Here is a 25,631-nt window from a genome sequence, read left to right as displayed (position 1 = left end):
TCAGATGGCAAACAAACACCTCACTCTCATATGTCCATTTATTTTACAAGTTTGATTTGTCATGATTTGTTCTTGAAGTTATGGAATCTAAGGACTTGGGCTTTACTGACTTAGTATATGTTGCAGGGCGGGGGTGAAGGAGAAGTTGTAGCATTTGTTCCCTTCTCTAATGTGGGTTGGGGCAATTTTTTTAAAAAATGAGACCTAGTTTTGTCTGCATCTTTAAGGGGTCCACAAGTCTGCTTGCTGTGCTGAGTGTTCCATCAGCCCCTGTTTGTGATCAAATAACTCCAGTCTTCCTGTCCAGCTTCAAAAGGTCTGAAATATTCCCTGCAGTTGCACTGTACAAAGAAGCACAGTGCAACAATGGGGGAAACCCAAGACCCCACTCCAGTTCTAAGTTGGAGAGGACAGCTCAGTATTTTGGGTGTCAACACTAAGAGGACCCTGGCAGCCAGGAACAAAAACTATCTCCTGCTCTCCCTCCCACAGTTCCACATTTGGAGCTAGAGCAGGGAACAGGGAGTAGTGAACATTGCAGCAGTTACATTGGGCTGTAGAAGCCTGATGCAACTGCAGGTATGATTGCTATCCCCCTTCTCAGGTCCAGACATGAAGCTAGGGGTTGTTTCTGACCTCATAAGGTCAGTGACCAGAGGAGGGGCACAGCATCCTGGCATGCATCATTTTTGGCTTGGCTACTTAGACATGGCATAAATTGTGGATCACTGCTCACTTGCCTTAACACACACAACCCTGCAAGCTTACACAGCAAAAATCTCATAAAAATGAGGGGGCCCACAAGCAGCTTAACACAATATTGGCATAAGACCCCTACACAGCACTGATAGGGAAAGCAGGATGGGGTTGGTGCTCTTCCTCCTACTAACCATGACATTTGGGAAACTTGTCACCCTGAAGGTGGCAACCTTACATTCTGAGGACTGACATGCCCAACATAGTGGCTTACAGCTAAAGGCACCTCTAATTCCCAGTATACCTGCTGCTATACTAAGGGTTCCACCAATTTCTACTGTGATTTTTAGGGACAGAGAAAATCTAGCATTAAGTGAGACTTCCTAATTCCCACTTTATATATATTTAGAAGCAAATTTTACACTTGGGGGGGAAAGAAGTCCTTGGAGACATTGAATCACAGAGGCAGCATTTTCACAAACAAGGATGCACTATGGTAGCTTTCACCAAGCTGGTACACTCCAAATGTTTTGGACTACAACTCCCACCCATCCAAACCTTCCAGAAGGCACCAGCTTGGGGAAGGCTGCATCATAGGAATGATTAGTCATCTGTGAGACACACCTAGCCATGTTGATAACTGCACTCAGCATATTGGGGCCAACTGTGGCTTCTTAGTGCAGGCAACAGTAAAAATACATCTGACAACAGCCTTCCTGTGTTGCCCACTATTTATGCAGCACACTCATCATAAGAAGCAAAAGGAGCAAAAGGTGACAGATGTACTTTACTGCTGCACTGTTTTGGTAACACAACACAAATTCATTGAGATGGGAGATGGGGGAGAAGAGAGAGAAGTGCAACTTAATTCCTTCCCCCCCCAAAAAAAAAATCCCTGAAAGCTATAAATTGGCAGCTATCAGAATATTGCTTTGCCCCAATACCAGAAACCAAGCAAAAAGCAGAAAAAATTGGACGTTAACATGGTATTAAGTTTGGGGAGGGGTTTGCTGGAACTCTATTTGAACCAATATGTTTAGACTGATCAACAAATGGAGCTCCTCCTCATTCTTTTGGCAGGGGTATTGGATGCCAACCTCATTGCCCTAAGCTCAGCCTAGAGGAAGACTGCAGAACATGCACTCAAATTATTGTGCAAGAAGATGGAAGATCTTAGCATTATTTTCCACAATATTACAATTTGACTGGCATGAGTTACTCTGGAGGATGTTGGGTACATAAAACTGAAGGTGGCTTCCCAGATCCAGTTGTGAGATACGTCCATGGGTCAAGAAAGTGAATGTGTGCAGCTAAGGGGGTGAAGAATTATGCGAGCTGTAGTCCAAAACATCTGGAGGACAGCAGACTAGAGAAAGCTAGCATAGACCAAAACAAGAAGAAATCACTGTAAATTGCCCCATTCCTCTGGCAAGAACAAGCACACCTTAGTGTATTTCAACAATGCCAGAAGCAAAGACGTTCAAGTGTATGATAACTACAAATGTATCGAAACACATAATACTGGCACCACTCCCTCCTCCTGTAAACTGCCAGCCACTGCCTACAAAACAAACAATCACCACCTTTTCAACTGTATCCAATGTTCAATTACCACCATATTGATATCCCTGGCACAGATTAGGTACTTGCATATAGTGTGCAAATGTTAAGCAAATGGCTTCTTCTTGGTAGTGGGAGTCCATTGGTAAACTATAATTTAGGTTCCTCTTTCCATTAAGACCCTCCCTTACAATTTATACCAACATAACTTTAAACTTTAAACACTAAGACATGGCACAGAGAGAAGAAAGTGTAAACTGAAGTTGTGAATTCAGAATTTTGCATAGCAAGGGGTCAAAAGTGAATACTATGAAACATTATGAAACTACTATGAAACATTTAACTTCCTAAAGCATACTGTTTAGGACAGTCGGTGTGTCTGTCCAGGCCACAAACAATGTAAGTTGAACAGAGTGAACAGAGATGCAGCTTGTTGAGGAGAAAGAAAGACACCTTATGCAATATGTCAAAAGCACATGCTAGCATGTCATTCAGAACAGCTTTCTTAATAAGTTAATTAAAAAAGTAATTGGAACCCTTGAAGTCAAAAGCTTCTATCTATCCAGTGAGACTGACATTATTTTCTTTGTAAAATTTATATGCTGTCCTTCAATATAATCTCAGGATAAGTCATACAATAAAAACTACGTAACTGAATTTAAAAAATCAATAAGCACAGAACATCAGATAAAAACTAAGCAACAAAATAAACACATTTTAACAGTTAAAGTCTCATAAACTAAGGAAATAGTTGCCTAGCACCAAAAGAAAGCAAAATAGGAGCCAAACAAGCCACTTGCAGCAATAATTCCAGAAATAGGGTGTCACCACCAAGAAGCTCCTCTCCCCACCTCAGTTACAATGGAGGCACCCAGAGGATTGACATTCCTTCAGAGCGGCATTCTCCAACCTAATGCCTCCCAGATAGTTGGACTACAATTCACATCGGCCCCAGCTAGCATGAATATCCTAGCAGGAGGTTATGACAGTTGTAGGCGAAAACATCTGGAAGACACAAGATTGAGGAAGGCTGCTTAAGACCTTAGCATTCCTCCTGCACCATTCCACACAGGAGGCCACATTTTGCAAATACGAAGTTATTTCAAGTGCTTATACCCTGCTCATTAGCCTCAGAAAGGCTTATAAAAATCAGCTGTAAAACAGTCCCTTACCTGTATCCGAATCTTTTTGATCTCCATTTGTTCCAACAGTGAAAGGCAGCTTCCGTTTTGTAGCTCTCTCTTTCACCTCCTTGCCGCCATCACTCCGGTCCAATTTTGGAGTCTTGGTTAGAGAAACTTTATCTTTATCCTAGAAGGGAAAATAAGAGATATTCATAAGAATCTAATATTTGCAACCAGCAAGGCTGTTTTTGCTAAGCATATTTATAGTGCCAGAGGATATTCAACAGACCTTACCAAACCTGTTTGTCCATAGAGAAGCACACATTTGCACATTCCCAGAAGCCAAAATGGCAGCTGTAGGACTTTCCACCACCAATGGATTGACCAGACTATTGATTTAAAGGGTACCCCTGCAACATTTTAGCCTTGTAGAATGGTCCTGAAATACCTGACTAGGCAGCAAGTGTGCTACATCCAATATACATGTAATCGATGGGGAGTGGGAATCAGCTTGGCTGTACTCATTCTGGCAGCAATAGGAATCACTGTGATTCTGAACATGAGTGGTGCAGGCACCACTGAATATTGTCTGTGCCATTGCCTACAGTGGGCAACACTATTTACATCCTCTCCATTGCTTAGGGTTGTTGTTTTAATAAAATAAAAATATTTACTGGCTCTTTTCTTCTCCTGAAAACTTATTTGGAGCTTATAGGGAGGAAATACATCCTATGATTTAAAAAGTGAAATTCCTTCTTCCAAAATGGCAGAGATTTTCCCTGTGGCACATAACATTGTGAGCTCAAACTATTAGAATATTCTGGCAGCTGACCAGCCTGCTGCAAAGCTTCCCAGCCATTTATAGGATCACCCTTCCTACCAAAAAAAAATGTACTTAAAGCATATGTTCTGTCTACATCAGCTTGTAATCTTGTCCCCGCTGTGTGCAGGAAGGGATGGGGGAAGGAGGAGGGGGGAGAAGGATGGTCAGTTCTCCCACCAGAAGGAAAAGATGGCAACAATCTCCTATGAACATCCCACTTCAGTGAGTGTTTCACTCTTCACTGTCACTGTGGAATCCCATTAAATAACAATGGCAACTCTCAAACCTGTTTCTGGTTTTACATCTGGGTGGGGAGACAGCTTTTTAAAAATCCCCATAAAGGGAGTATACATTTTCTAAAATCCAAATCTGTTAGAAGCATCTACTATAATCTTAAGCAGCTAGATGACTGAGGCTTGAAGCCTTTTATGGAAAACCTCTCACACATACACACATATTATTCCTCTGAGACTTCGGAAGCTCTTGGTACCACAGATCCCTCTCCCTCAGAATGAAATGCTTCAAAATAACCTACTAAATGACCTACTGCACCATGTACCATTGCATGTCTTATAAACTCAGAAATTTTAAGGATGCCATGAACAAGAAGTTACAGACCAATGATTCAAATAGCTATCAAGGACCTACCAAGGCCTTATGTCTGTTTATTTAAAAGGAGTCTTTTGTCAAAGTTGCATTCCATATGATGGCTACCATCATTTCTGATGCATATGCAAGCACAATTTGATGGGCCAGAGCACTTGTAAGAAACCTACATATAAAAGTGGTTAGATCTCCAAAAGAAGACTTTGCCAGGAGCTTCACATTCACATCAACCCAGCTTAGTTAGTGTTCTTGAATTTGCATTTGAAAGCTTAAAATATAAATTATTTTATTAAGCTTGGCATGTGCTTGAGTACTTTCGCTTTTTAAATCAGTGAGAGTTCTCTGCAATGCTGCTCTTGTAGCAGTCAGAGTAGAACTGAGTAGGAAGTCACTTGTTCTAGCACTAGAGGCAAAATGTCTATCATTCAGGAGAGGAGATATGAGTGCCAGCACCAAAGCTTCAACTCTAGGATGTTTCTGGGATGTGTTTTGCACAGGCCATGGGCCCATTTGTTTACCTGCACAAACATCACCAAAAACATGTGTATGTGTGTCTGGGACTCTGTTTTACTTCAAGAATGTACCAGACCAAAAGGAATGCACTTTAATTTTGCTTTTAAGTAAACATGGGTAATGGTATCAACAATTTATTCAATCTACTGGGATTGGGGGGAGAGGCACAACACAACAATGCTGACTGCATCACTCATAAGATTGTGGCAGGTGACTCGAAGTCATAAGACCAATGAATACACATTACTCCTTCCTCTTTCTGGGTTATTCTCTGACATGGGCCCTGGATGGGGATTTTAAAAAAATATGTTTTCCTCCACTGGTCTGTTCTATTTACTCCCCACTTCCTCAGTCACCAGCAACAAAAAGTACATTTCAGTCATAAAGAATTTGCCAAATGGGTTCCAAACTAATAAATCAGGAATCCTATGCAGTATGATCAGCTTCAGTTTCATACAAGAATTCTTAAACTGCTTTCATGTAACAAAAGTCTAACTCTGCTTTTGTGGGCAGTCAAGAATTAAGCAACATTCAGAAAGGGGGACATGCTATTAATATTTGTAAGTAAAAAAGAGAAGTGCCCTTATTAAAAGAAATTCTCTCATTGTTGAAATTTTAGGGTGCCAGAACAAATTTGCAAGAGCCAAAATAAAAACTATAATTTCTCTTTATGAACATTCTTTTTAAAAAGCATTCTCTAGCCTGTGAACCATTCGTAGGAGAGATAGAAGATACTATCTTCAAGGTTCTGACTGGAGTAGTGATGTACATCAGTGTACTGCACATATTTTCATATTTGTAGTTTATTCTGCCTCTAAGTTTTAAATTCATTTAGGGCAGAAAGGAACAAGATTGGTTGCAAACTGTGGAATTGAATAGCCAAGGGAAAAGGGTACAGAACTATGTAGGGCACTGAAGCCCTGCCTAATCCATGTACACAGTTCTCAGCTCCTACCCACCTTTCTAATCTCTCAGCAACAAATGGGCCAGAAACTTGACTGGCAAACTCCAGTCATAACACACACACACACACACACACACACACACAATTTGCCTTTTTCTGATCAAGAAAAGCCTTAGGATGTTAATATGGGCAACTTCTTTCTTCAGTCCTGCTGAAAAATAGTGTGGTAACAATGCAGTTAATCTTTCCCACTACCAAACTCATGGGTCTTTTTGTCTCCCCGGCCCATCCTGACACTGGAAACTAACAACATTGTAAAAGTATTTTCCCACAGTGAAGGTTCTTGAAGAACAACCTTGAGTTAATTGAATCAATCACCTTTCCCCCAAAAATGTACCAGTACCTCTTCAAATACACTCAGAAATCCCATTTCAATCACAGGGAATAATAATATCATCTTCATAGTACATGTAGTCCTGGGAACATAAGTTGCTACAACTCTTACTTCTAGAACATGGAGAATGCAGAGCGCTTACTGAAGTACATAAGCATGTGTGCGCATTCCGTGATGAAAGGCAGAGTCCCAGTTAAACCCTTAAAACTGGGATTTCTTAAACAATAAACACTTATGTAGAAAGCTTGATGCAGAGAATCTCAGAACAGCAGTAACAAGGGGTCAATTGTGCTTGTGTATACAAGCCAAAAATTATAATTCCAGCATTGTTTGCTATTTAAGAATAAATTTCAGTGGGTGAAAATTCCTGGTGCTCTCTGTCTCTCATGAAGAGAACCCTAGAAGATCCCTTCTGAAATCAAAATTGGATTTGTTATCCTGCTTTCCATTTTTTGCTCATAGTTTTAAGAAACAGTTATAAACTTGCCAAAGCAACTTTAATAATGCTTACTTCAAAAAGATGCCATGGCAAGTACCATATTTTTCCATGTATGGGATTAGGGTTTTTTTACCAATTTTTTTTTTCCAAGATTGGGGCTCGTCTTTAACTTGGAGTCCCCAAAAATAGGGGAGTGTCTTATACATTGGGGCGTCTTATACATGGAAAAATACAGTAAATCCATATGCTAGGAAACTTAAGATTCATTGCATGTGACCTTATGTCTGCCCCCTTCATATATTTTATTGAAACTTTTCATCATGCAATACAATAAAACAAACTAATGTGACAGGTAAAAGAAAGTCACTGATACCACATGAACATTCAAGAGTAGTGCTAGGTCAAGAAGCCCCCCAAGCTGTGAACCTGCATCTTCAAGGAGGGAGTATGATTTCATTCAAGGCTGGTTGTACACCTATCCATAGACCTACTGTTCCCCCAGATATTGGTCCTGTCTTGCACAGAGTACATTTGTTCGCTTCTATCCAGTACTTTATTGTCCCCAGACATTAGTTTCCTTCTATATGCTTTGAGCCATATCAGATGTCCTACTACATGTCTGACCCACTAGTGAGCAGCTACACATATCACAGCACTATCACTTAGAAATGCCCTCACCCCCTACACCACCCAAAAGGCACACTTGGCCTCATACACTGTCAATACTGTGTTGCCAGGTGAAAAATGGCCTTTGATGATGGTGGCACCTGCTGATTGAGTTTTGTTATTTGTGTTATTGCTAATGCAGAAATTTTGCTGGCTACTGCTACTGCAATACCACATTTTTGTTACTGTTCTATTTATATTTCAAATGTAATGTTCACCACTTTGAGGGGTTTTTGTAAAAGAAAGGTATGGTGCACATTTTCAAAATAAAATAGAAGGGTGCTTGTACTTAATTATGAAGTGTAAAGCACAGGCTGCAAGAGGCAAATTGTGTGGACAAGGGTGAGTGAGGAACTACTTGCCTAAGTCTCAACCAACAAGACAAACTAGTTCACATGATTACTGAACAAGATAGGCTAAGGGCAACCAATATGGTGTTCATGGAAAACAACTCCCACCATTTCTGACCACAGGCCATGCAGACTGGGATGATGGAAGCTGAAGCCCAACAACATCTGAAGAGCATTATGTTTGCTATCCCTGGGATCGACTTCTACAGTGATTGGCCCCAAGTCCCCTTACATACCCCGTAAGCCACTCAAAAGAAGATTCCTGTGCAACTCCCCACAAACAATGCACAACATGTGGAATTTTGCTATTACAAGAAGTGATGGTAGCTGAAAGTTCAAAAGGCTATAAAAGAGGATTAAACAGATTCAAGGAGGACAGGTATATTAAGCAGTTATTGGTCATGGTGGCTATATAGCAACTCTATGTTCAGACAAGGATGCTACTGTAAACCAGTGGCTAGAGAGCAAATATGAGAAAATGCTATTGCCTCCGTGTCCTACTTGTTGCTTCCTGGGGGCATCTGGTTGGCCACTGTGGGAAGCAGGATGATGGACGAGATAGAATATAACAGTGTACCAGACTAAGAATCTAACAGAAAATGAATGAAGTGCATGTATTATGAATTCCATAATGCTGAGCATTGGGAAAGACTGGTGACTTCATAACCTGTTTGTGTACTTTCCAGGGGCACCTCAGAGCCAGTGTGGTACAGTGGTTAGAATGGCAGATGAAGACCAGGGAGACCTGAATTCAAATCCCCACTCAGCAATGAAGCTCTCTGGGTGACCTTGGGACAGTCATGACAACCTCATAGGGTTGTTTTTATAACAGGAACCAAGTACACCACTTTGTGTTCCTTGAAATTATTATTATTCAGACATAGGGCCTTCTCAGTAGTGGCGCCCGCCCTGTGGAATGTCCTCCCATCAGATGTCAAGGAGATAAGCAGCTATCCTATTTTTAAAAGAAATCTGAAGGCAGCCCTGTTTAGGGAAGCTTTTAATATTTAATGCTGTATTGTTTTTAACACTCGATTGGGAGCCACCCAGAGTGGCTGGGGAAACTCAGCCAGATGGGTGGGGTATAAATACCCCTTTATATAAATAAATAAAGGCAGGGTAAAAATGGATTGGAACCAATTCATTTGGTTGGCTACTATGGAAAAGAGGATGAAGGACTAGATAGATCTTTGGTCTAATCCAGCTGGTCAAGACAGCGGCATCACAAGTTTTATCCGAAAAGTTGAATTACTATTATATGCATGCTTGTGGGCAACACAATTCTGATTCTCTTTGCACTTCATCCAGGAAGCTAGTTTCACTTTGAAGCTTAAAAACCAATGAACTTTCCAGTATGTTTTGAAAGCTTTGCATAACAGGCTGATGGAAATCCCCAATCCCAGCTGTGCTGCAACAAGGCAAGTTCCACAGTAACATTTTGGACTATAACTACTCAGAGAAATGTACAGCAAAGCTAAAAAGGTAATGCATTGCATCCCACCTCTCCTGAAGACAAAATTGTAAGCCAAAACAATTCCCAGCAGCATTTGCACCTCCTTTTTAACAACAGTCTGAAGTGGAAACATCCTTTAGAATGTAATGTTTCTTCTGTGGCTGGAATAAGTACATCAGATTATAGGCTCATGACGACGGTTAACACATGCTCTACAGATGTGTATTCATCAGCTTCACTGTGCTGAGTGTGTGTAGGGAATAGCTCTCACATGTAGCCCCAAACTCTAAAGGCTGATTCATATATCCTTGCAACACTGTGGTTGGGACTACATGAGACTGGAAATATATGAGTTGAGTTTCCATACAGGATAGCCAGATTGTGTCAACATTTATATTCTGCAAATTCTTGGTGCCCAAAGACTGCATAGCAACCATACAATCGAGCTGTCCTACCTGAGAAGCGAGCATAGCTCGAAGACCCCCACTACCTGTGCCTTTGCCATGCTCCTCATCCATGGCATCTTCCTCTCTAATGAACCTTGCAACTACAAACTCCTCAGAGAACTGACCTTTTCAATGACACTCAATAAAGTGTCATGTACATTAAAGTTGCAATTCACACAATTAAATGAAAATAATAATCATATTTAAGTCAGCTTTCCCCCAAACCAATACTGCACTGCAGCAATGAAGTTCTCAGATGCCTTCAATAATAGAGCAGGAAACTACTGTTTAAGGTTGGAACCCTCTTCCCTGCCCTTTGACTCAATAAAACAAAGAAAATGTCAGGGTCTGAGATAATTTGCCCAACTGAGGCAAAGTGGAAAAGTAACAGCAGAATGAAGAGAAGCTGAGAAGGAAAAAACCAGTCACTCCATTGACTCAACTTGGTTGCATGTAACCATTAAGCCAAATTCTGTGAAATTGCAATGAGATCTCACATAATGCCAGCACTATTTTGCTGCAAAGGCTGACGTTTCCAATTGGACAGATATGTATGTGATTGCTGCAGAATGTCATAAGAACAACTGAATTTAGGAGGAACCTAGAATGGTATTGAGTCATGAATAAATGTGATCTGAACTTCTTAATCCATTTCTATCAGAACTGGTATCCCACAATGCAGCTATGTTCCAAAAATTCTTCACTCTGCAAGGACAACCCAGGCACTTTTACTTCCAACACCACAGCCCCTATCACTGCTTTCAGGCCCTTTGGCTCCACAAACACAGTCTTGGAATAGTATTCACAGCAGAGTGAATCTGAGACAGCTGAAGTCATGAAAGCAGAGAGGCCTTTAGGAAGTGTTGACAAACACAAGATAAATTAAAAGCTATGCTCCCACACAGCAATCCCTGGAAGCAAAGGTCTAATGGCCAACTCCCTTTCCCCTTAGTCATTGTTTCAGCTCAGAGCACTAAAGTTAAATAGAAAGCAATGATATGTTGGTGCAGTCTCCTTCAGCCAATTAACTAAGCTCTAAAGCTCAGTCCCTTTGGAACCCTAGACTGAACACTTTACAGGTTGAGAAGTTCAGGGATAGGAATGCAGGGACACTCTATTCTATTATTCTTGCTAAACCTTGTCAAATCTGCACTGTTGTATATGGTGGGAAAGTCATTTTAATCACATCCAGGTTATTTTATTACAAAACTGGTTATTGTTCCCAGTGCTCCTGAGACTGAAAAGTTGCAAGTCAGGACGGCTTCATATGACACATTTTAGCTACATTGGTAAAGAGGAGCATCTTCAAATATTAATGTGTGCATACTGGCCCCTTCACAAAGCCCAAATTCATGTAGGTAGGAAAATATGTCATGTATAATGTACCCTCACAGCTAATGGAATGCCTTTTGATTCACGCTATCATATATAAACATCAGCTTCTCAGCTATGAGTAGCAGCAACAAAACCCAGCCTGAAGTTAGAACAGGTTTTTCTTCTCAGCTTTTATTAATTTTAAATTTTGACATGTAGCTTTGTCTTTCGAAAAAGACACAATAAATGAAATAGGGCAAAAAACCAAAGCAGAACAGAAACAAATCAGGTGTGCAGCATACTTTCTTAATGCAAAAGCCTTACACCACATGAAACTGGTATTTCCCTTTGCAACTTCCTGCACTCATAATTCCTGGGTTTCAGCTTTATTTTGCACAAAATGATCTAGGCCACACTGGCACTTTCTCCTTATGCCAATCAGTTAACACCAGGCAGCTATGCCTCAACATTCAGGTCTCCTTTTGCTACCTTTCACAACCATCTTGACAGATTCTAAGCTCTACTCTAACGCTAAAAGACAGGGTGGATATTAATTTACTGAACAGCATTTCAGACCAATGCAGTGATGAATTCACTACCAAACAAACAAACAGTCGCAAGCAGTAGATGAGGCCTAAAGACACAAAGCTTCTATCTAACTAAAACAATAGTTCACAGCTAGCAGTAGGATGAAGGAGGAAGTATCACAGCGTACCTTTTCTACCTTAATTCTTGTTGCTTTCTCATTCTCAACTATGCTACGGACCATGACAGAAGCTAATTGTGAGGGAAGTTATAAACTTAATGTAGCATCACCTAGATCAGTGGGTCTCAAGCTTTTCCCCTCACACACCATTTGCTGAGGGTCTTAATCATTTGTCTGCCTGTTGTAGCAAATGTAATTCCATAGAATTCAAACTGTAATGCAATAAGATAAAATATTTTTTTGATTTTTTTATTTCTATACAGCTTTATATTTTTAATAAAAATCTCAAAGCGGTTTACAGCATATTAAATCAATAAAACAATAGCCAGGCGATGTTCCTCCGGCCTCATGAGGAGCCTCTTTTGTAGGGCTGGGTGAGTCTGGGCCTCACCCCCTAGGCCAGGTGGAAAGGGCCTTGCAGGGAGCGGCCTTCACCCCTCACAGCTAGGCGATGCTCCTCCAGCCTTACGAGGAGCCTCTTTTGTAGGGCTGGGTGAGTCTGGGCTCTGCCCCCTAGGCCAGGTGGAAATGGCCTTGCAGGAAGCGGCCTTCACGCCTCACAGCCTTATTTAATAAAATAAGCAATTAAAATGCCATTAGAAATTAGCACAAATATTTAATAATATGGATATACTCATTGCTGTCTTCAACTACAAATCCATAGGCATGCCAGAGACTACTTAAACAAAGCTGATGGACCACTCATGGCCCATGGACTACTATTGGGGGGGGGGGCCAGACAAATGGGACATAATCTAAATAAATTAAGGAAAGGTATTCTGTTTGGTAGTTCACAGGAGGTAATCAGTACAGCATACACAGAAGTTTGAGAACACAGGCCTGTTGTGCTACCATCTCACTATAAAACAAAAACACTACAGGGGGCGGGGAGTATGAGGAAGACAAGTATACTAAAGGCACAGTACCTTTTTCCCAGTTTGTTTCTCCACCATGTCGTTGCTGAGAGAGAAATCTTCCAGTTGTGGTGTTTTAGAACACCCACCCTTGGGCATCGTTCTGCCTTCCTTACTTGGCCTTCATTTATGCTGCCATCGCTTCATCATCAACAGTCTGCAATGATAAAGGAAATACACAGATGTTCAAGCCACAGCTAACAAAAAGAGGGGGTGAGGCATAGTAATTGTTGTTTTAATGAACTGAAGTACTGTGCTGGCATTCCCAGAGTATTGCAAATTCCCAAAACAGAACTTGAAAGAGAGTCAGGAACCAACATGGTCTTCCTTTGTACAGATAGAAGATAGACAACAGTCCCTCAAATACCAACTGTGAATACAGACGTACCCTGGAAGTTGAACGGAATTCTGAAAAGTTCAGAAACCAAGGCACGGCTTCCGATTGGTTCCTGATTGCGCAGGCGCGGCAGAAACAATAGCCACACTGCATGTTTGGTTTCCAAAAAAAGTTTGAAAACAGGAACACTCACTTCCGGTTTTCAGTCATTCAGGAACTGGAACGTTAGACTCCCAAGGTGTTCAGGAGCCGAGGTACAAATGTAATACTTTATGGTTCCTTTAGACATTATAGCTCTCAGGGACAGGTATTCGGTGCCCATAGAGTGACCAAAGTTATCCAAAAACTTTCTTTGTGTTGACACACATAAAGACTTCTGTGATACCTTGGTGTCCTATGCACATGGTTAAGGCAATTAAAACTTAATCTGCCTGATTCTCACATGACTATCACATAAAGCAATTTGTGAACTGCAATCTGCCTAAGAAATATGTTTCTTATGCAGAACCATTTCTAGATTGAAGCAAAGATGGTAAACCATAAAAGCAACTTCTAATATTCTCAGCAGAGTTAATATGCAGCCTTCGCTTTCGGGTCGGTATTGCCTTTGTATATAAGTCTGGGTGAGGCACAATTTAGAAGCACAGCAACAAAACTCTGTTGCCCGTGCAATGAGTTGCTTAGTTACAGGGTGGAAAAGACAACTGACACCTGCAATATACAATAAGAAGTGTGCATTGTAACAGAGATCTGAAACATGGTATACAGCCATCTTTATCATTCCCCTGGGGTAAATATCATATGAGCAGTCAATTAAGTGCTAGTATAAAGTTCTTACTCTACTTTAGGGCTACCACACATCTGGATTTTCCTGGACATTACCGGAATTTCAAAGGTGGAATTTATGTCTGGGGGAATTTCCAAAAGGCAGTGCTTTGTCCTGGATTTTATGCGTGTCAACTGAAAAATTGCAGGTTCTTTTGGCGTTTTTGTAAAAAAATAAAATAGCTCAACAACTTTGAGGTTTTCCTTTAAAAAAACCAAACAATTTTAGGGGTTTCCTTAAAAAAGCTAAACAACTAACTTTTGGGGTGTCTTGGTTTTTACTTTTTGAAATATGGCAACCCTATGCTACTTGCCATGAAGCAGCAATGCTAAAATGGTCACTGGAAAAATCTAACTGCCACCTGATAAGATAGACACTATTTAGCAACATAGCTACATAAACAGCAGGGTTTTATTTCCCTTTTAAATAAATAAAGGAAATGGTCCAGGAACAGGGAAACTCCCCATTTCACTGTCAGTGAGGAACAGGTTTGGTAAAGGGGAGAGACAATGAAAACCAAAAAGTCTCCCCTCCCCTCCCCTCCCCTCCCCAAATATGAGTTTTAAAATCTGGGGAAACTGACAAAAACCTGAGGGAAATTGGATGGAAAGGAGTGGCTTTTGCAGTGTCTGGCCCCAATATAAGAGGTCAAAAGCCTAAACAACTTTCTACTCAACACCTTTCATCAGCAGTGGGTACATCATCGAGTCCTACATAAAGTCTTTTTTTTTCCAATCCACCCCAAGGCTTGGGTGGACCCTCTATATCATATATCCAAAATGCTTCATGCTCCCTCTTTGGGCAGCAACATGAGAAACTCATCAAACCAAAACGCCACCTTCATACATAATGTTAGCTTAAGTAGGATATCAAACACAGAAGAGAGCACACATGTAGCTGTACTGAGAAAAAAGGAGAAAAGCACAACAATCCCAAACTGACCTGCTTAACTAACTCCAGAGAAAGAACACAGTGAGTTATGACCATGCTAAGCTTCCTCAAATACAAATATTCATTATAAAATATTCTATAGAACAGCAGCAGTAGTGACTTCACTTACAGTCTGAGTGAGCATCACATGACTTCAGCCAGACATCTAGTTTACTCTTATTTCAAGAGCTCTTGCCCAATTATGGCAACTCTTTTTAAGAAGAAAAAATGCTATCCTACAAAACTTAACCCTAAAAAACATTAACTTGATAAAATCCCCACACCCCTGTCCTCCCTAATGCAAGACAAATTAATAATTCCCTAGAATGGCTGGTGTCAGGATGTAAACATCGAATCAAATAAGCAAACAAATCCAGTTACCAAAATTCAGCAAACAAAAAGTGTAATGATGACTTCAGAAGATATTCAGATAGACACTCTTTTCATGTGTCTGAAGTATGGATTCAGCATTCCAATGGAAAAGAAAAAACTGACAATAATATGTAAACAATCTATAACTCTGCAAAGGTTCCATGCACACTGTTGCTGCTACACCCCCCCCCAAAAAAGGTCAAGACTGAGGATGCAATGATAGTGATAAGATAGAGAGAGATCAAATTAATTGAAAGACATGTGTAGCAACTACATGGCAACTGTGTAGAAAAAGAAATAATCTTTATTTGTAATCTTTACAAGTAAGTATGGCAGTCAGATCCTTTCTCACCAACCCCTCAACTCTTCACTAAACCCATCTTTTTTGTTCTGAAGTTAATAGGCCTCCTTGAAAAATGATTGACCTACCAGCCTCTATAGCAGGCATGGCCAAATTTGGCCCTCCAGCTGTTTTGGGACTACAGTTCCCATCATCCCTGACCACTAGTCCTCTTAGCTAGGGATGATGTAAGTTGTAGTCCCAAAACAACTGGAGGGCCAGGTTTGGCCATGCCTGCTCTATAGGAAAGGTTCTGACTGGATGACAAACAACACCTTATGGAACCTCCATCCCAGGAATGAGCAGAACCAATTTGAGCAGTGCTGTGCAAATCTGACAAAGTACCTAAACTGGAATTAAGAGGCAGTAGCTAATACAGTGCCCTCTAAATGTTGCTGCTGGACTGTAACTCACATCATCTCTAACTACTGACCATGCTGGCTGGGGCTGTACAGCTGGAGTCCAGCAACATCTGGAGGGCTTCACATTTCCTACCCTTGAAGTAAGATTGCCTTCGTGTATTCAATGCCATGAATATAATAATCAACTGAAGGGGAATGGTGCAGGGTGTGTATTTCATTTTGTATGTTATAATCTGAAAGGCCGGCTGCAGGGTCAATTACCAATCACTTTCAGTGCACTGCTCCTTGCTTAAATGGCTTTTGAGGTCTTCTCTTGATAACTCAAACAGTGAAAGTATGTTGTCTTCTCTTCACTCTATGCTACTCAGGCTTATCTTTAGATAAGCAACCCCCCACCAGTACCTAATATGAAACCAAAGGTAGATAGTTCACCCCAGAGCCCTTTGACGGGAAGTTGCCATTATATCCTACACCTTTTCTTAAACGTCAGGTGCATAATAAATACGTCAGGCGCATAATAAATACCCAAAATAACTTGGCCTCAGCTGATGCCAATTCAGATGCAGGCTACATTGCATATTATCATGTGTACTAAACTCCTTTGGCCACATAGTTAAGGTAACATAAAAAGAAACATGTGGGAAATGGGACCCAGGACATTCAATCCTCTCAGAGGCTCAGTCACTGACAACCACATCCAAATGAGGATTCCAATTCAAAATGAACCATAGGCATTTGCCCATGCACAGAGATCAATTATCATTATGATTATTTTTAAAAATCTGTTTGCTCTGGATGTCAATGTGGCCATTTGTTACCAGGGTACACACCTATTTTACAGGGAGCTTTGAAACCGAGTTCACTAAGAGAAAGTCAAAAGGATGCCAGATTAATTCCGCACCCCTTCTGTTCATGTAGCTGACTCATTACACTCGGAAAGCTGGCTGCCTCTTCATGTAAACAGAGCACTGGCCTATTTAGCAGCTTGGAGGGAGTATTATATTTGCACAACAATTACCAGCAGTGCCTGCAATCCCCATTTTGTTTTACAGCACATTGTTAGGGAGTTTGAGGTGAGGGGAAAGAGGAGACAACAAATGCTCACTTTGTACAACTGCACTCCAGCTAAAAAATGTGAAGGCCCATGTTATACAAAACCTGGCCCAAATCCCTTCTAACCCCCAACATGGGTAGGCTAGCATTTCTATTATCTACTTTTCAGAATTCTGTTTTCTGTGCTGGACTCTGTCATCAAACAGTTCTGTTTTCTAAACAGCTAACTTAGCTCATTGAACCAGAGAACTTAATGGCTGTCAGGAAATAAGGAAGCAGGAGACCAAGTTGGTTCAGAAACATTATATAATCCTCCACACTTCTATGAAACGGCAAAAGAAGCTGTTTCATTTTCAAATATTTTTTATATACTGGTTTCAACAAGATCTCTCCAGGGGGGAATGGTGCAAAGGGTGCATGGGGTAAGGGAAAAGTCTTCCTGAGACATAACAGCACATAAATCAAAGCTGCCTGCTGATTTGTGAAACCTTATTATGGTCAGGCTGATATAGGTAAAGCTGTATATAGGACTAACATCTGAGCTGTCATGTACAAGCTATTTCTGTTCCTGTTGCCCTTCCCAACCAAGCATTATCATCTTCTCTTAAATATCATTAACATCCCTTCTTTAAAATCAAAGAGGCTAGAAAGCCGCAAGTTTACTTTTTTTAGCTCCCTTTGTTCGCGTGCACCCCACCACCAAAAAGCAATCTCATCTGAATCCCCTCTAGAAAGCACCACAGAGACTTCAGCAGAAGGGCAATCTCAAAAACAACAGATGAGTTTTCATGTGCTAGTTCTAACTCTAATTTGCATGGTATTGTATAGGGGTCATTTACAAATGCTTAAGTTAACCTAAGGAATTCATTGCCAAAATATTGTGTGGTGGCTAGTCCCATAAGAACTGCAAAACTGTTCTCACATGCCAGTGACATTCCTAGTCATCTTGGCTCTCTCTCTTTTCAAGCAATAGCTCAAATTGGATATTAAATTAGACTGTAATTTAGTGGTAATTACATGACTTGATTAGATTTCAATACTTAGGTAAGTAAACTCACTACAAATATTAAATTCAGAGGAGGTTCAAACACAAGATACTGGGAATGAAGGTCCTGGAAGCATGATTCAAAACCACTGACCTAGTTATTTTGTTCCATGTAAACTGCCTTTAGTCTAGAGCCTTATAGCGATTCACCCATTTCTCACGTGGGTTTCCTCTATTGCACATAAATAATATGCTGCCATCTTTGTAATTTGCAAGTAGTAAGGCAAATACCTCAAACACTTGTTTCATTCAATCGGATTCCAGACATTTGCCTAACTTTGGGAACACAGGAAGCTGTCTTACTCTGAGTCACACCATTGGTTCATCTAGCTCAGTATTATCTACACTGACTGGTAGTAGCTCTCCAGGATTTTGGACAAGGGACATTCCCAGCCCTTCTTGAAGATGCCAGGTGTTGAACCTGGGACTGTCTGCATACAAGACTATGGCCCCTGCCCTGATTCATTTAAGACATGGATCTAATTATTATCCAGCCAGATGTTAAAACATGATTTGACTTTTAGAGGATGTCTGGTAATTGAGGTTGTCAGCTTCATCTCTATAAATACATGCAGGAAAATATGGTTTCAAAGTAATACTGCTTTTGGAAAAGCACCTGCAAAGAACCAGAATGCCAGGGAGCATACAACATGCTCCTGTGTTTAAATTATAATCAGGAATTAAGATGAAAGATTTGAAATGCAAGTCTCTTTAGATATGATACTACAGCATGATATGTTTCGCTTCACCAGTCCTTTATTAGGCATTACAAATATTGGCCATCATAAAAATCAATATATAAAATTTTAAAATATATACAAATAAACAGCCATGTAAAATATATAATGATGAGGATTTTCATTGTGATTTCTTCCCTCTAAATAGTGCCATTCACCACTCTAAGAGATGCTATTGACAAAAACTAAGCATCATATGTACTATAGCAGCTATTAAAGCCTTCCATCTTAGTGTTTTGAGAGAGTGGGGGGGGGGGAGGGAGTGCAAACTGTTCACAGGATTTGGCTGCCTCTAAAGCTGCAAATTCACTCTTGGTGTTCTGCTAAAACCAAAGAAAAAGAAAGTGCAATTCAAGTGACTTATGAGCAGAACCATGCATGAGAACTCAAACCCCTATATTCATTTCATTGTTGCAGACTCCTATCACTGTGGGCTTTCTGGATCTGCTTAAGATCCTACAAGCTTAGCTTTTTTAGCAAGATGTTTCCTGGTTTGTATGGGTGGAGGGCAGGCTAGACCAGAAGTCTGCCACTATGATTCAACATGCCTACATGCTAGAGCCAGGAAAAGACAAGGCTGAGAGGAAACAATAATGCAAAGGTAATTCTGCAAAACACAATAGCATCACTGTCACAGCAGGAGGATGGCCCACATTTAGCACAAATGAGTCACTATTGAGAATGCTGAATTTTAACCTGCATTTTTTTATTCTTGATTTTAAGAAACTGGGAATTCATGTTTTACCGTGAAAGGCATATGAAATAAAGACTTGTTGGCTTTTCCTTCTTTTGGCTCAGCTTTACTACACAGTGCTTAGGAGATTGAAGCCCCATGAGATTCAGCTTGTCATACTGGCTTATAGGTTTGTTTCAAGTTGAATAAGCAGCTCCTCATACCCATCCCATCTTAGACAAACTGGTTACTGTACTGCAGACATGTGCTTTATAGTACTAAGCAATGAAATACTGTGAACCTTATTGTGATAACGAGAACAAAGAAAGAAGGGCAACACCTTCATGGCTTCAATTATTTTTCCTGAGTTTCTCGTTTCCTCCTTGAGAATACACAGATACAAGGAATACAAGGAAGTATAAATTATCAACTAATTTAGCAGGTTACTGATTACAAATATGCTTACTTACCCTTTGGCTCAGTTAACTTTAGACAAACTAGTAACCTAGGTTTTTACAAACTGTGAGCCAAGCCCTATCTGTAAAGTAATGCCACCCAGCTGATGTGAATGTTGCTTATTCATTCTTGTAACATTCTAAGGTAAAGGGCAAGTAAGTTTGGAAGTAGCACACATTGATATTGCCAGTCTTTTAACAATATTATAAGCTTTCTTTTATTTTAAAAAAAAAGAATTCCAATGGGAGTACAATTTGCTGAGGAGTCTGTTCAGATAGATGAATTTCCATACATTTCTCCCACATGGAAATAATTATTTGGTGGCTGTTTAATATGTGCATACAGAAAACTCAAGTGACAGAAAGTCTGTTGCACAGAAGCCAGGAAATTCACACACAGTACACATTCTCCTGCTGCTCTGTACCTTCATATGGCATGCACTATCCTATTCTGATTCTTTTCTTGTCTAGCATGTGCACCTAGAAAAAACTGCCTCTCGTATTACTTTAGAAGATAAGAAGGATCACATATCGTCTGAAATGTTCTGAAAGGGAGCTTAGAATCTCAATGAGCTTGTTTCATCCCCAAGTATGAGATACAGATCTCTGTAGAGCAGCAGCCTCACAAGAGAAAAAGAACTATCCTCGTAATGTTTAACTAGGCAATGAGACAGCAAAAGAAACGGTTGGTACTGCTGGGTTTTGGCAAGAAACTGCAAATTTCAGAGCATATGTCGTGGAAACACCATTCCACAATTCTATCATCCTTCTTCCTACCAATTTTCCTAAAAAGGCAGCCAGACTAGCATAGCTTATGAGCCCCTCACTGTTGCTGTGAATTCTCTTTCAAGAGAAAGCCTGAACGTTTGTGTTATAGTACAAATGCAATGACCAAAGCTGGAATTCCAGAACTGAATAAAATATTTTCCCTCCTTCAAATAAAACTTGTTCCTTTTAAACATGTTAGAAGGATTCCAAGAACTGCTTAAATGCAGCAGTTTTTGTTTGTATGTCAATGGATTTCTTCTGCTACATAAGTTGCTCTCTGGAGAACTGGTTGTGCACTATACCATTTTACTCCCCCACTCCAGCTATTCCTACTTCCATACATTTCCACAGCCCAAGATATTTTGTCTTCACTTATAGCTCTCACCACTATAGAAAAACAACTACACAGTGCATATTCTATGTATCTTCACTTTTATACTGTCACACAAGCCAATAATCTTAGTAGTGTGCCACACATCCTCCCATAATCAAGCTATATAGAACTCTTAAATTTATCCAATATGGCCATGGACACAATGGCACATAGAAAAAGGATATTGATTTTCCCCCACCCCACCAAATTTAATAAAAAGGTAAATTCAAAGTAAAATATGAATATATGAAACTGCCCAGCCTTTCCCAATCAGGTGCCCTCCAGATGTTGCTGGACTACAACTTCCCTAATTCTTTGCCATTGTCAATGTTAGGCAGGTGTGATGGAAGCTGGATTCTAAAACATTGCAACAGCACCAGGTTGAGGATGACTGATCTAGCACCAGAACTGAACTTGGAGTAGTACCCCAAAGTCTCAGGGACCTCCTTTCCTTGCCCTGCTATCCAATAATCCATCTCTGATATCTACCCATCCACAAAAAAAAGTTTAAGGGAAGCATGCACTATATAACAAAACAGAAAATATGTTAAACAAAAGCAGGCACACTTCTATATACCGTGGTACCTCAGGTTACATACGCTTCAGGTTACAGACTCCGCTAACCCAGAAATAGTGCTTCAGGTTAAGAACTTTGCTTCAGGGTGAGAACAGAAATCGTGCTCCGGCGGCACGGCAGCAGCAGGAGGCCCCATTAGCTAAAGTGGTGCTTCAGGTTAAGAACAGTATCAGGTTAAGTACAGACCTCCGGAACGAATTAAGTACTTAACCTGAGGTACCACTGTAAAAATAACAGACTTGCTACAATTTACTATTTTCAAGACAAAGTATCGAGAATGCTCAGTTTTGAAAAATGCCTTTAAAAGATGAATACAGCTTAACTTTCATTTAAAATATTGTCACCAGAAATCTACCTATACCTGCTCTAAGGAGAGCATCCAGCACCATCTCTCCTTTTCCAAACCTCTTTCTGGTTGTTTAAAAAAAATGTCCCCAATTATTTAACTCTGAATTGCAGGCCTCAACTATGTTTCCTCCTTCATGAAATATTTAAACTCTGTATGTATCAATACTGTTAGCCTTCATTTCCCACAACATTGTTACAATCTGTCTCAAGAGACAATGGAAGAGTGTGCCATCAAGGGTAAAAGTCAAGTTACAGTGTCTACTATGTACTGGAGAGAAATGTTTTATTGCAGTTGTGGCAGATGAAGGCATCTGGTTTCACTTTTACAGATGCACCATGGAGCTCCTCCAAGTGGTCATTTCTCCTTTGGTCACTGCTATGGATACACAACGTGTGTGTGTGTGTGTGTGTGTGTGTGTGTGTGTCTCCAGGCAGCATAGTTGTCTGTAAGGGATTCACACACGGCAGAGTTAATGTTGCCAGTCTTCATAGCACAATGCAGAGTTGGTCTCCCAACAAGCCTGGTACCTGAAGCCAGCTCCCTGGATAGCACATCCTTGGGGATCCTGCCATTTTCCATTCTGTAGACATGACAAAGCCAGCATAGACGTCGCTGAGAAGTTCGAACATGCTGGGAATGTGGGCTTGGAAGAGCACATTTTTGTTTGAGACTGTGTCCTGCCATGTGATGCCCAAAATCTTCCTGGCACAGCATATATGGAAGGCATTGAGGTGTCACTCCTGGTGGGTGTAACTTGCCTATGTTTGAGTAAGGCTTGCTCACAATCTACTTAATATTAGGCTTGGGCAAATGTTCCCTTTATTTGTGGAGATGGGGGTGCTCTATAAAACAGGGGTGGCTAACCTGTGTCTTGCAGATGTTATTGCAGTACAGTTTCCATCATCCCTGACTACTGAATATGCTGGCTGGGGCTAATAAAAGTTGAAGAATATCAGGAAGGCACAGATGAGCCACCTTGCTTTACAATAAGCTCATCAGGCAAGTGCCTTTATGTTCACCTAACTAACATTAGATATTAAGGACCTCTGGCAAATCACTTTTGAACTAACATACCACAACTATCAGGCTCATGGGCATTCCCTGACATGAGTACATGAAACAGTAAGTTTATTTACTGCATTTGTATCCTTTCGTTCCTCAAAAATAATAATTCTGGGGTGGATGGAGTCTGTTTATTTAAATAATTGTTATCCTTTTCTTCAGCTGAAAAGGCTCCCAGAGCAGCTTATGTACAAAATATATTAATTCTGTGTTATTCAAAATATGAAAGCACATTTTCAGGATTCCCCTCTCCTAGAGTCTCTTCAGAAAAAAATCCTAGGATTAAGAACAGCCAAACTGGGGCACAGAGCTTGCTGACTATTAACCTCATGGAGCTTTCACAACCCCCTCACTCTATGAATGTAGGCAACTGTATAGGAGGGCTGTACCAACTAAACTAAAAGTTCTGCATTCAAATCATGATGTTAACACATCCACCTACGTGCTTGATGCTGCCTTTGAAAAGAGCTCCTCTTATGATTCCAGTACATTTTCTCTTGTGAGCACTGTTTGCAAATGATAGCAGGCTGCTGCCCCAAAGCTGATTGTGCAAACACAAGCCCTGGAAGCAGCCTGGCCCATTTCAGTTTCCTGGCAACGTGGCTAAAGCCAGCTTCATGGATCTACAAAATGAGCAAACTGATTTCATTATCTGCTTTTGCACATCATGAGGAAGGAGAACAAATACCTGGCACCAAAGTACATTCTGGTAATTATTAACCTGGTGTGAGTAGCAGAAGCAGTAAACTTGGAAGTCTTGTATTCCACTATGTAGGGGGATGGGTATAGATTTCTACCTTTTAGCCCATTTGCCTGACTTTCTTTTCGAATGAGATTTTTAGCTTGCTTATCTAAAACTGCTGTAGAGCATTTACATGTAGCAGAGGGGACCAATCAATCAAAATAATCTGCAAATTTAAAAAGAATCTTTCAGGGTATTTAAATGTTATTATTTTTACACCCTATCATGTGTGTACTTGTTACTTTCTAAAAAATTATAAAAATGATAACCTCTATTAAAAACTCTACAGCATTTACATGTGAAGCTTTTAACCGATGCATGAGGAAACTCAATAATAATGAACATAAGGCTACATACATTGCAATCTTGCAAACACACATATAAAGACCAATAAAAATGACCAGGTATCAAATACAAATGTTGGTACAGAAGCAAGCTATTGTCCAACTGGCTTCTTCCCAAAACAATGGAAATAACAACAGTATTTTAGTATTTGTTTGCATCATGTTATTTTTCAACAAAGCAAACTGCCAGCAAGCATGAACTTCACATTACAGAATCAGTAACCACCACAGCAGTTGTTGTGATCAGTCTGTGCCCAAGTAAGATGCTGGTAGTACTTTTTCAGCCTTTTTTCAGCAAAGCCAGCTTTCAAACCAGTAGTTACACTACTTAGAACATTAATACTCCCACACAGGGATGGAAGAAAATGAGGGTCATTAATGTTCACTGCAAAGTGTTCTTATCTGCGTAGTTAGAACTATTACTGTAATAACTTTGAACAAATGCACATGCTGGTGACCAGGAACATACAGGACTAGAAATGGCAGCGTGACCCATCACTGTACTTCACTTTTTCTAATTTATGTGGATAATTGCAATCACATATCTACAACCTGCTGAGTGAAATCATTTTATACACAGTGTTACAAAGTGGGACAGGAATGCTAGGAGCCATGTGGCTCCTGGGACCTAGGTGCTTGTGTTGTTGTTTTTTGCTGCCCTGCTACCAGACCAAGCAGTCCTGCACCATACAAAAAAAGTTAAAAAACAAAATGCTGCCAGGAGAATCAGGGGATCTGCAGGGTAGAAAGGCAGCAAAAGATGTGTCTTTTGCTACAGCGCCAAACACCTGATTCTCCTGACAGCGCAGCAGCAATAATAATAATAATGTTCATTTTGCTGCCAGACTAATCAGGGGGTCTGCAAGGTACCATGGCAGCAAAGGACGTGCTGCTGCTGCTGCTTCTTCTTCTTCTTCTTCTTCTTCTTCTTCTTCTTCTTCTTCTTCTTCTTCTTCTTCTTCTTCTGCTACCGTGTTAAACACCTGATTCACCTGGCAGTTTTGTTTTTGTTTTGCTGCCAGGGGAATCGGAAGGTCTGTAAGTTAGCACGGGAGCAAAAGATGTGTCTTTTGTTACCCCACTACCCCGCCAGACACCTGATTCACCTGGCAGCGCAGCAGCAAAAAAAATGCGTCTTTTGCTGCTGCGCTGCTGGGCAAATCAGGTGTTTGGCGGGGGGAGCACAGCAGCAAAAAGATGAGCTTCTTTTGCTGCCGCTGTGCCTGCAGACCAGCTGACTGCAGCCAGGCAGGTGGACATGCTAGGTGCTAAGGGTGGCGCCTGGGCATCTCCATCCAGTCGCAAAAGGCTGGTTCCCGGTCACAAAATGCAACTGGTGCCTGGCTAATTTCAAACACTGCTTACACACAGATTCAGT

At 40.7% G+C, this 25,631-nt stretch overlaps 1 protein-coding gene across 7 annotated transcripts in view; it reads right to left on the bottom strand.

The window, feature by feature from the left end:
- The window catches only part of ANKRD11 (ankyrin repeat domain containing 11), a 185,137-nt gene that overhangs the window by 50,207 nt on the left and 109,299 nt on the right, over positions 1 to 25,631 (bottom strand). For all 7 annotated transcript variants that reach the window (XM_083513461.1, XM_083513457.1, XM_083513460.1 and 4 more), the window contains 2 exons: positions 12,921 to 13,065; positions 3,429 to 3,567 (listed from right to left, as the gene is read on the bottom strand). In XM_083513461.1, the coding sequence (XP_083369587.1) occupies positions 3,429 to 3,567; positions 12,921 to 13,007 (226 nt within the window). In that variant the 5' untranslated portion in view covers positions 13,008 to 13,065. The remainder of the gene's footprint in view (positions 1 to 3,428; positions 3,568 to 12,920; positions 13,066 to 25,631) is intronic.

Source organism: Podarcis liolepis (assembly GCF_965112155.1).
Source record: "Podarcis liolepis genome assembly, chromosome: 7".
NCBI lineage: Eukaryota > Metazoa > Chordata > Lepidosauria > Squamata > Lacertidae > Podarcis > Podarcis liolepis.
This window is presented reverse-complemented; position numbering and strand designations above follow the sequence as displayed.